Genomic DNA, 12859 nt, shown 5'->3' on the forward strand with positions numbered 1-12859 from the left:
ATTTAACTATGGGCTATAGACTATGTCATAAACATTTTATACAAGATACAATTATAACATATAACTAGTCGAGCAAACGAGTCGAATCGAGTATAAACGAGTGGGCCTTAACGAGTTTTAGTCGAGTCGAGTCGAGTTTAGTCGGATATGTGCCACTTACTAATTGAGCGAGCATCTGCTTTCACAGGCGAGCTTTTTTTTTTTACGAGTCAAGTTCAATTCGAGTTTAATCGAACGAATATCGAGAGGATTATCGAACAAACTGGTTCATTTACAATTCCAAGTATTTTGATTATAGATGTGTTGAGTGTTATTCTAATTTATATTACGTAATGCACTTTACCATTAAGAGGAGATGTTTGAGATTTGCTAAACTGGATATACTTGTAGAACAATTTAATAAGTTGTGCTTTAGGTATTTTCTGTTGTGTTTTCTTATATCTGACATTTCAATTAATGTCTCTCTCTTCTCTCTTATATTTGTTATATTTTTTTTAAAAAACTGATGTTTATAATTTGAAGACATATTTTTAAAAAAAAATTATAAATATGTAATTTATATTAAAAAATACATTTTTTTTTTTTATAATTAATCTCACTTATTTTTTTCCCTCGAAGGAATGGTAAAACTTCTGCGTCAACGTAACTTGTTTTAAACGAATATTTGGTTGCCGTTTTGATTCAAGTGGTCTATTTTGATTGGATTTCTTGGATTGACTAATCTGCAGTCCGTTTACGTACTGAAAAGATACGGGGTGAATTGAAATAATTTATAAATAATAATAAAATTATTAATTAAACGGACACTAACGTGGCGAAACAGACATCCCATAAAATGATACTTATTTCTCTTTAGAATTAGGTACCAGGCCTTATCTCAATTTCGAAATATCTCCTTCCTTTTTTCGCTATACATACCTTTTATAAATAAACTGTTCAGGACTAATTATTGCAGATGTTTCTTCACAATAATTATGATAGAGAAAATGATCTGCTTCTCCAAGTCACTCGCTATATCGACAATCCAGCTAAGATCACGTCGACACGTCCAAGTCACGTAGCATAAAGGTTGGTCCTGCAACTTGACATGCTGAGCTGTTATGCCTGAGCAAGTACTCCACTTGTCAGCCCCAGACTCACAATAATAATAATAATAATAATAATAAAATAATAATAATATATTATATAATAATATTATAAAATAAAAATATTTTTTATTTAAAATATAATTGCATAAAATGTTTTTAAAAATTTTGTGTAAATTATTTTTCAAAAAGAAACCCCCGACCCACCCCCTATAACAATTACACGCGTCAAGGCGGTGACGAAGTACGTAGTGGTAGCTTTCTTTGTCTCAAAAGTCGCGATTCGCGGGGTCAGCAAGATCTCGCACCACGTGTCCATAATTCTGCTAATTGGTTGGAACGTACAGCTATTTTTTTTTAACAGAAAACGTACAGCTATTACCAACGGGTGGGAGAGACGAACACGTGTCGAAGTTTCGGCATGCACGTGCGCCTCTCACCTTCTCGGCTTCCGCCGCGTTGCATTTCCCTTTGCTCGTTCCCCTTCCTCCTATTAGTATTTCTCCCCTCCCTCTCTCTCTCTTACCCCGTAAAATTTGAACCCAAACCCTATATATTTTTTAAAGCTTGGATCATGGACGGAAAACACGAGGACGGTGTTCCTTTCTTTTGTGTCGGTCCAATGAAAATTTCGGGGTTATATCATGGAGTGGAATAATCGAATCAGTATGGAATATATAAAAATAGTAAAATACACTATCTAGCCTCTTTAAAAGGAGACCGGAGAGTCACGAGTTGTTCATAGCCTTATTATGTTATTAGAGTAGTGTTAGAGAGTAGTTACTATAGCTGTATACACATTGTACATATTATGTGACTACTTCTCATCATTTTGTTCTTGTTGTTGTTGTTTTTTTTTTTTCCTGCAAAATGCAGACTCCATCGTCTCTCTCATCAGCGTGCTCTTTTTCTCTCCTCGACTCTCTCTCCCTCCTCTACTCCCTCTCTCATCTTGATTCTCTCTCTCTCAGCTCTCTCTCTCATCATATCTCTCTTCTCGACTCTCTCTCGCGTGTTCTCTCTCTCTCTTGCTGCTCTCTCTCTCTCTCATCATTTTTCTCTCTCATTAACTCTCTCAATTTACTAATTTCAAGTTTAAGAGATGTGAGATATGTGATTTGGATGATGCTATATAGTGTGTGCAAAATAACTGCCACCAAATAATGGCTGCTCTCCATATTATTTCTATGCTACTAATTTATAAGTATTTAAAAAAAAAAAAAATTAGGACCACATGTTTAAGAGTGACTATTTCTAAATTTCATTCATAAGACCCTCATTTATGGCTAAAAAAAATCGTGATTATAACAATCACTTGGTTACAAAACCAAAACCACATCCTTTTACTCTATAACCAAAACCAAAACCAATAATAACAGGAAGACATATAAAACCAACATCAAACAAAATTACGCAAATCCTTTTTTTTTTTTTTTTTTTTTTTTTAAGCAAGCAAATCTAACATAAGGAAGCCCATTTTATCAGTCTTATACTAATTTATAAGCATTTTCCATACAACAAAGTACCACAAAAATACTGCAAACTAATTCCCAAACAAGCTGCACATTCACAGACTTGCTGAAAACAGATTATTCTAGGCAACCAATCATATATATATATATATATATATATATATAGTTTGAAGGTCTCTCTATCATTCATAGAGTTTGGAAGAAAGGCGCGGAGTGAAGACAACTTCCAAGGGAGTTGCCCCGGCCAAGGTGCTGCCTAAGCCCTCAGTCATGTCCACCGGCTTGTTCAATGGCGCCGTTAACTCAAATCCCTGAAGCAAACGAGCTAGTGTCAATTGCGATACTTGCAAGGCAAACATGTCTCCAGGGCAAGATCTTCTTCCAGACCCAAATGGTATGAATTCAAAATGTTGCCTTGAAACATCCATACTTGCATGCTTTGAGAGAAACCTCTCGGGCAAAAACTCATCAGGCTTCTCCCAAATCCTTGGGTCTCGATGCAACTTCCATATATTCACAAACAAACGAGTTCCCTTTGGAATGAAATAGCCACAAACTTGACAATCTTCCATTGCCTCGTGTGGAGCTGATAAAGGGATTGGTGGGTATAAGCGCAATGACTCTTTGATTATGGCTTGCAGATAAACCAGATCTTTCATGTCGTAATCTTCCACCCATCTACCTCTTCCAACTTTGAGATCCAGCTCTTCTTGGGCACGCTTCAAATCATGTTTATTGTTTAATAATACAGATACGAGCCATGTCAGGTTAACAGAAATAGTGTCAGAACCACCCAAGATGAGAGTCTGCAACATGAAAATGGGGCTATAGTTAGGCAAATAAAAGAAATTATTAAGCTCCAAATTTATTAGAAAATGGTATAAAGAAACGTCAATTAGCTCATGGACAAGAACCTCGTTTGATTAATGGAGGTATGAGATTCTATCAATTACGTTGATGGATAATGAGGCGTACTCGTTATACTAGATCAATTGGGACATGATTCTATTCTACTGTAGGATTTAGGCGTTTACAAAAACATTACAAATATTATACATACCGATGCAATTGCCTTGATAATGGTTTCTCGGGTATAACCAAACATGGAATCCTCCCCTATTGCCGATAGCATGACATCGATGAAGTCTGGCTCGTGGCTTTGCTCATCATTCTTGAGCCTCCTCGCAATATGTTCTTCAACCCAACTTCCTATTAGAGAGTCCAATTCCCCTGCAACATGCTTCATCGATTTCACTTGACCTTGAAAATCAATCCATCTAAGAAATGGAATTAGATCAAACATGACAGGAGTCCCAGCTAAATACATGTATTCTCTTATAAGTTTCCCTATGCGTTTTGCCTCTCCATCATTTCCATCATCCGCGTAACCAAAATATCTCTTCCTCGCAATAACTTTGGTAACTATATTCACGGTTAGGCCCTCAAACCATTCACCAATTGCCACCTTGACTGGTTTGTGCTCGTTGCTCTTGCAAACAGAGTAAAGATTTTTAACCAAAGTTTCCACCTCAGAGATTTGCATGTCTTTGAGTGTCTCGAGTCGGCGGTTGGAGAGGAGTTCAGAAACCGCTAGCTTGCGCATCTTACTCCAATATGATCCATAAGGGGAAAACGCAAATCCTGCATAGTTGTGACCAAGGTACTTTCCCTGGCTAAACAATGGGCGTGTAGCGAAAACCCTGTCATTTGTGGTGAAGCACTCCTTGACTGCCTCATGACTGCTAATCACAAGTCCAGGTTTCATGCCAAACCGGAACTTGAAGATGGGACCGTGTTTATCGGCCACGGCACCCAAGGTTCTGGCGATTGTGGTTTGGGAACGAAGTTGATGAAGGTGGCCAATAATTGGCAATGCACCCGATGGTTCTGGGGCTAACATACCCTTACTATGACTTCCAGTTTTCACCCTCCACTGATTGTACCATAGCACCAACACTAAAACTACCCCTGCAATTGCAAGTAGATGAGAAATGATTTCCATGGTGTCAGGATGAACTTTCCCACTTCAAGTTTGGTGGTTTCTAATGTTCAGCCACGCAAATATATAGATTTTTATGATGTCTAAAATTACTTTTTATTTGTAAAAACACTTTAAGTTTAAATGACTCTATCCATTACCTAGTTCAACAGTAAGCTGTGACGATGAGATACTCTTATATCATTTGAGTTGATTTATAAACAATAATATTTTGTGAGCTGTTTGAATATAAATAGATTAAATAAATTGAGATAAATTAATTTTTTTTCTAAAAATTTAAAAAAATAATAATTTTCATTAATTACCGGATTTAGATAACTTCGTCAACCAAACCAAACACAGCGGGTAGTTACGAACTGTGAAACTTGTCAATATTTAAAGGGCAGGTTTGGAGGTTTGGAGGGTTAGATGAGATATAAAATTTTTATCTTATTATTATATATTTTTTAAATTTTTATATAAAATATAATAAATAAATTAATTTTTTTAAATTTTAATTCACTTTTTTTAAATTTTAAAATAATAATAATATTAAAATATAATATTTTAAACTTTCGAACAAAACTGACTATCTCACTCTAGTGAGAATTTCAACAGTTAAGACCGGTTTTTGTACATATTAAGGATACTAGCAACAAGATGAAAATAATTTTTATCATTTTAAAATGTATAAGTTTGATGCATATTTTTTAAAAATAATAATGTAACATATTATCATAAATTATATAATTATCGTGCAATCTCATTTTAAAAGAGAGAAAAGTTTATTATTAAAAAATTATTTTTTTCATATAAATTTCATATTTATTTATTTTTAAAAAAAAAAATTAATAACATTTACGTATTTTACCATTACAAATATCTCTTAAAAGTGGATAAATATCTTTTGTCCTTGATTTTTGCTGATTTGATATCTTTGTCTCGTCTTTGTGGTCAATCAATGAAAAGTAAGTCTGCGGCGTTAAGGTCTAGTTAACTTTCACAGAATTGTTTGAAAAAGACTACTCTACTTTGAGTGAGTCACTCTGACGGTAGAGTAGTCTGATTTATTTTTTATCTTATTTTATTTAATTATTTTAATTTTTTAAAATTTTTATATAAAATATAATAAAAATTTTAATTTTTATAAATTTAAAATAAAAATAATATTAAAAAAATATTTTAATAATATTTTATCTAACTTTTAATTTTTATTTTAATTAATCTCATCTCATCTCATTTTATTTAAAAACAAACGAGACCTGAGTTAATGTAAAATATTATTTCATAACTTTCAACTGGTTTATTTTGAAGACTAAAATTTTAAAAATCTCTCATTTCAGTATTATAATTTTTCTAAAAATTTTTATATGAAATAAAATAAATAATTTAATTTTTTCGAAATTTAAAATAAAAATAATATTAAAAATATATATTTTAATAATATTTTATTCAACTTTTTAATTTTAATATTAACTCATCTCATTTCATTTTTAAAAACAAACGAGACCATATTAAATAAGTGACTTTATGTTTGATATATGTGGGATAGATCACAACGAGTTGTTACGAAATTAATAAAGAATAAAACTATTTTGTCTTCACACTTTGACCGTTTCATTTGGTTGTTGGTAATTTTTTTTTACTTAGTGATTAAAAAAATGATTTTAAATATATTAATATATTTTTTTATTTTTTAAAAATATTTAAATCTATTAAAAAATTATAAAAAATAAAAAACCAGACGACATTGTAACCCCACTCAATAATAAAAAAGGCAGCTCATATTAACTTTCAGTTGCCTAAATGGACTTAATTGCTATACAGATAAATATTTATGGAATGATTAGAGAGTTATATTAAATAATAAGGCAATTGGGGCAAGATGAATGCATTTTCCATGATTGAAAGATGTACTTGGGACTGTTAAAGATCATTTTCCATGATTGAAAGATGTTGGGCTGCCGGCGCAATTGAATCGTTTTCCTGGTTAGGTATACTTTTACAAGAAAATTAAACAATCTCTTCACAAATTCCAACCCATCTTCTTGACTCTAGACTAATTTTTATTTGAAAAATAATATTTATCGTTTAAGATATATAAGTTTTATATATTTATTTTTTTAAAAATAGAAAAATTTAAGATTAGTATAAAAATTATTTTTTTAATAATAGACTTTATTTTTTTTTAAAAAAAATTTATAAAATTTATACATTTTAAAATTATATCTAACATTGCTGTTTTTTTTCTTAATTATCTGTTACAATTAAAGTAACTTAGACACCAAAATTAAAGATTGGAAGGAAGAACTCCCGTGATGGTTTATATATATTGCCATTCTGCCATTCGAGTAGGCGTTTGAAAAAAATTACCAACATTATATATCCTCTTATACATAAAAGCGGCAATGCAAAAAGTAATAGTATTTTTGTCTCACATTATTTTCTCAATTTTTGTCCTTCTCTCTTTTTCTTTTTATTTTTTTTTTATTTTTTATGTTTTACCGTTTTATCCTTGTTATTTTTTATATTTTATTCGTGCTTTTATGGTTTTACCTCTTTTTTTTGTTTGTCTACCGGTTTTGTCCCTCAGTTTGTTCTTTTTTTTTTATCCGTGGTTTTATGTTTTCACCACTCGGTTCTATTAACAGTGGCTTCTCGACTATTTTTCCTTTTTGTTCAGATGTAAATAAAAAAGATTTCCATTTAGAGAATTGGAGATATAAAAAGGATAGATCTTAGATCATATACATATATTAAATTAAACCAAACTCAAAAAAAATCTTCAAAAAATATGTTCAGATCTAAAAAAAAATTAATTCGTTCCACAAATCTAAACAAAATGCCTTTAAATTTCTATAAATTTAGTAAATATATCATACCCACTTGGATTTGTACAAAAGAAACCATTACATAAAATACCATTCGGATTTTTCTAGCACCATTAAAAAAAATACCACTTACATTTGTACAAAAATAAACAAAATCAAAAAGGAAATTATACCCATTTTGTCCCTTCTACAATACTCATTTGATAGGCTGCCATGAAAATATCCATTTACAATATTAACGATAAATAAATAAAACCATACTATGAAAAGATTCAAATAAAAAGAAGAAGAATTAGATAAATGAGAAAGAAGCGTTGATTATTCAAATTTCAAACCATGCATGTTATATTGGATTATATGTTCTTGTATATGGAGCGATATTGTAAATATTAAAAGATATGATGATATTATTGATAATAAGAGGAAATAATTGAAATAATAATAATAAAAAACAGATATATGATATATGATATATTGTAAGAGTTTGTATGTAAAATAGTGACAGGGGTAGTTTGGGGATGTGTATTTGTAGGTCTTTATCCGGATAGTGATAAAAATTAAAAACAACGAGATCTTCAGCCCAGACGAGGCGGCTCATAACCTTCAGCTGCCTATCTACCTGCTTCTGCTTTTTATCATACACATGTAAAGGTCAAAATATATGCCACGATTTGTGATCTCGATGTTAAATAAGTGGGTTGATATTTGATATAAATGGGTTACGTCATAACGAATAACGAGTTGACTCGATAATACATAATTAATAAACATATTGAGTCGTGTGTATATCAATCTAATAAAAATTAATAATAAGAATAGAAGCCATATCAAGTTAAGAGATATAGTATTAGAATCAACCAAGATAAAAATCTAGAATATGAAAATGGGGCCATTGTTAGGCAAATGAAAGAAATTAAACTCTAAATTTATTATTAAATGGATCAAAGAAGCGTTAATTAGCTCCTGAATAAGAACCTCATTTGATGGAATGATTAGAGAGTTATGTTATAAACATAATACTACAGGTACTCAATATAGGATGTAGATGTAAAAATTTGGCTAAGACTAGGTGATTCAGTTGATAAGTTTGTATAGGATTATGTGACTAAAATGATAGAGTTTATCCTATCATTAAGTTAGTAATTTTGGATGAATGTAAATTATTTAATAACTTTATTTATAATAATATTAAGTTTATCGAAGTGATATTAAATGTTGTTTAGATAAGTCATAAGTAGGAAAATCGAGTCCAAATGAATCTGCACTTATTCAGAGAAGAGGTTGATCTGAAATCTGTTACTGCAGTGAAGAGTTATCGCAAAATGTCAGCATTCCATTAGGAGACGACTTTGCGACCGTCAGCAGAGTTCTACTGCATATCAAATTCCTATTAGACTCATTCAGTTAGCAGAGTCCTACTACAGATCAAACTCCTATCAGATTTATTCTGTCAGTAGAATCCTACTGCAATTAGAATTGATTTTCAGATTATTTATTTAAGAGATCCTATTGGTTATGATCAATAAAGATTCAGATTTGTATATTTTTTAGAGCAAATTCCAGTACATATTTTGGTGAGAAAATTCATTGGAGAATTTTCATACTATTTCTCTTAGAGAGTGGTACTTGAGTGTTGAGAATTTTTCTCGTGTTTTATCTCTCTTTTTGAGTGCATGCATACTTCGTGTTGGAGTTGAGGTGATTGAGTTCAGCCACTGGAGTTACAGGAGAAAAATAAATGTTTGAAGATCATTAGAAGTTCTGGTTGCTACTGCAGTAGAAGACAAATGGGTCATTTGTCTGATAAAGTAAGAGTGTCAATTAAAAAAGATTTTGTAATTGAGTTTTACTTATAATTGATTTTCAAATAATAAAATTAACTTTTATAGATTTGGCTGTCTTGTAAAATTTTACTTTTAAAAAGTTCTTTAAAAAGTTTTCCTTCGATACCAATTTTGGTATTACGTATTTCATTTATTTTATGCATTTGATTGTTTATTAAATTAATTATACTTGATGACTAATTAATTTATTAAGTAAAGTAGTAGATATTTTCTTTACGTTACATGGTTAATTTGATAATTTCATAGAACAATTGGGGCAAGATGCATGCATTTTCCATAATTTAAAGATGTACGTTTGGACTGATAAAGATAATTTTAATCCGGGATATTGGGCAGTCGTTTTCATTATTGTACGTCTCGTAATCTTCTCCGTTTCACACACTCTCTCTCTCCGTTTTCATTCTTTTAACAATTCTTTTATATATAGTCGATCGCTTCAAATTTAAAATAAATTCTTTTTCTTTCATCAACTCTCTATCAGTTCAGTCTTTCCTTCTCCTAAGCTCTCTCTCATCAACTTGATTTTTCTCTCATTAAATATCTCCATGTTTGCACGCTATTTACACCATGTACTTGTAACAAATATTTTTCTTCTTTTAACGTATGTTGTTAGACTTTATTTTTAAAGATGAATTGAAATTGAAATTAAAATTTAAAATTAAATAAAATATTATTAAAATATATTTTTTAATATTATTTTTATTTAAAAATTTAAAAAAGTTAAATTATTTATTTTATTTTATATAAAAATTTTAAAAAATTATAATTATGAGATAATATATTTTTAAGATTTTCAAAATTTTAAATTTTAATCTAAAACAAACCAGCAAGCAGAAAATTAATCTCGTAGTCCTCTCCTTTTCCAAATATATATGACAATTACCGGCCGGCGCGATTGAATCCCTTGTTAGGTATACTTTTACAAAAAAAAATTATACAAGCTCTTCACAAATTCCAAACCCATGTTCTTGACTGTTGACTAATTTTTTTATTAAAAAATGATATTTATGATTTTAAGGTACATAAGTTTTATATATTTATTTTTTAAAAAGTAAAAAAATATAAAATTTATATAAAAATTACTTTTTTAAAAAATGAAACGCGGACAAAGTCTGAAACTTACACAATCTAAAAATTGTATTTAACATTATTTTTTTTTTCTTAATTCTCTTTACAGTTAAAGTGACTTGACATCAAAATTAAAAGATTGGAAGGAAGAACCATCGTGATGGTTTCTTTTATATTGTATACTGATTATTTTCTTTTGTACAGAAGGGAAAAGAAATAATCTGCAAATTTTAAGGTCTTTAGATAGGTTCGGATGTGCAGCTCGTTCGAGTTAGGCTTTTGCAAATACATTATCAATGGAGGGACAATGAAGACTACTTGAGTATTGTTGGAAAAGTTCAGCCTAAGAGGCGGCTCATAACCTTCAGCTACCTATAATGTACCTGCTTCTGCTTTTAATCGTATGCATGTAAAGGGGATAATATATGTCACGATTTGTGATCTTAATGCTAAATAAGTAAGTTTATATTTGATATAAACGAGTTGATTCGATAATACACAATTAATAAACAAATCAATCGGGTCGTGTTCAGATCAATCAAATAAAAATTAATAAAAGAGGCAGCTCATATTATAATTTTCAGCTGCCTAAATGGACTTAATTGCTAAGATTAATATTTGATGGAATGATTAGAAAGTCATATTATATAATAAGGCAATTGGGGCAAGTTGAATGCCTTTTCGATGATTTAAAGATGTACTTGGGACTGATAAAGATCATTTTAATCCGGGATGTTGGGCTGCTGGCGCAATTGAATCATTTTCCTGGTTAGGTATACTTTTACAAGAAAATTAAACAAGCTCTTCATAAATTCAAAACCCATGTTCTTGACTCTAGACTATTTTTTTCCTTTGAAAAATGATATTTATTATTTTAAAATATGTAAGTTTTACATATTTATTTAAAAAAAATGATAAATTATGGATCCATTTAAAAATTATTTTTTTAATAATAAACCCTACTTTTTTTTTAAAAAAAAGAATTCGTGAAACTTACACATATTAAGATTGTAGCTAGCATTACTTTTTTTTTTTCTTAATTCTCTTTTATAGCTAAAGTAACTTAGACATCAAAAATTCAAAATTAAAAATCAGAAGGAAGAACTCTCGTGATAGTTTCTTAAAATAGCAATATATATATATATATATATTCTATATTGTATACTGATAATTTCTTTTTTTTACAGAAGAAGGAAAAATAAATTATTTACAAATTTCAAGGAATTTAGGTAGGTTTGGATGTGCAACTCAAAGATTCTATTCTACCATTCGAGTAGGCGTTTGCAAAAAGATTACTAACATTATATATCTTCTTATATATAAAAGTTGCAATGCAAAAAGCAATAGTATTTTTTGTCTCACATTATTTTTCCAATTTTGTCATTTTTTTTGTGTTTTTTCGTTTTATTCCTGCTTTTTTTTTTTTTATATTTTGTTCGTGTTTTTACGGTTTTACCTCTCTTTTTTGTTTGTTTATCCTTTTTGTCCCTCGATTTGTTTTCTTTATCCATGGTTTTACATTTTTGCCACTCAATTCCATTAACAGTGGCTTTTCGAACATTTTTCCTTCCCGATCAGATATAAAAAAAAAAAAAAAAAATTCCATTTAGAAGATTGGAGATATAGAAAAAGTAGATCTCAAATCATACATATATATTAAATTAAACCAAACTCAAAATAATCTTCAAAAAATAGGTTTAGATCTAAAAAAAAAAAATTAATTCGTTCGGAAATCCAAACAAAAAACCTTCAAATTTCTATAAATTTAGTAAATAAATCATACCCAATTTGTGCAAAAAATAACATTGGATTTTTCTCACACGATTACAAAAATACCACTTGAATTTGTAGAGAAATAAACAGAATTAGAAAGGAGGAATGAGGAAAACATTGAAAAGTTTGGGGACGTGCATGGTCTTTATCCGGATAGTGATAAAAACAAGGAGGAATGATGAAAACATTGAAAAGTAGCTAAAATTATTAATGGAGGGACAAGGAAGTAAAAGAGGCGGCTCATTACCTTCAGCTGCCTATCTACCTGCTTCTGCTTTTTATCATGTGCATGTAAAGGTGATAATATATGTCACGATTTGTGATCATAATGTTAAATAAGTAAAGTTGATTCGATAATGCACAATTAATAAACAGGTTAAGTGGGTCGTGTTCAAATCAATCCAATAAAAATTAATTAAAAGAGGCAGCTCATGTTAACTTTCAACTGCCTAAATGGACTTAAATGCTATACATATAAATATTTGATGGAATGAATAGAGAGTTATATTATATAATAAGGCAATTGAGGCAAGATGAATGCATTTTCCATGATTTAAAGATGTACTTGGGACTGATAAAAATCATTTTAATACGGGATGTTGGGCTGCCGGCGCAATTGAATCATTTGGTTCATTTCCCTGGTTAGGTATACTTCTACAAGAAAATTAAACAAGCCTCTTCACAAATTCCAAACCCATGTTCATGACTCTAAACTAATTTTTTCTTTTAAAAATGATATTTACCATTTCAAGATGTGAAAGTTTTACATATTTATTTTTTTTAAAATAGTTAAATTTAGGATCCATAT

At 29.9% G+C, this 12859-nt stretch overlaps 1 protein-coding gene across 1 annotated transcript; it reads right to left on the reverse strand.

Moving 5' to 3' along the window:
* Window positions 1-2576: 2576 nt before the first annotated feature.
* On the reverse strand, window positions 2577-4605 carry LOC121238738 (cytochrome P450 CYP82D47-like). The gene is made up of 2 exons (XM_041135745.1): window positions 3618-4605; window positions 2577-3363 (listed from the first exon to the last, which is right to left on the reverse strand). Exons 1-2 carry the CDS (start codon window positions 4557-4559, stop codon window positions 2740-2742), a joined length of 1566 nt encoding a protein of 521 aa, XP_040991679.1. The 5' UTR covers window positions 4560-4605; the 3' UTR covers window positions 2577-2739.
* Between the last annotated feature and the right edge of the window lie 8254 nt (window positions 4606-12859).

This window comes from Juglans microcarpa x Juglans regia, chromosome 7D (assembly GCF_004785595.1).
Source record: "Juglans microcarpa x Juglans regia isolate MS1-56 chromosome 7D, Jm3101_v1.0, whole genome shotgun sequence".
NCBI lineage: Eukaryota > Viridiplantae > Streptophyta > Magnoliopsida > Fagales > Juglandaceae > Juglans > Juglans microcarpa x Juglans regia.

Bases quoted from the DNA above. Each gene is read 5' to 3' on its own strand.
- LOC121238738 (XM_041135745.1), bottom strand. From the start codon at position 4,559: ATGGAAATCATTTCTCATCTACTTGCAATTGCAGGGGTAGTTTTAGTG. The intron at 3,364-3,617 runs GTATGTATAATA...TTCATGTTGCAG, and splicing joins TTATCAAGGCAATTGCATCG to ACTCTCATCTTGGGTGGTTC.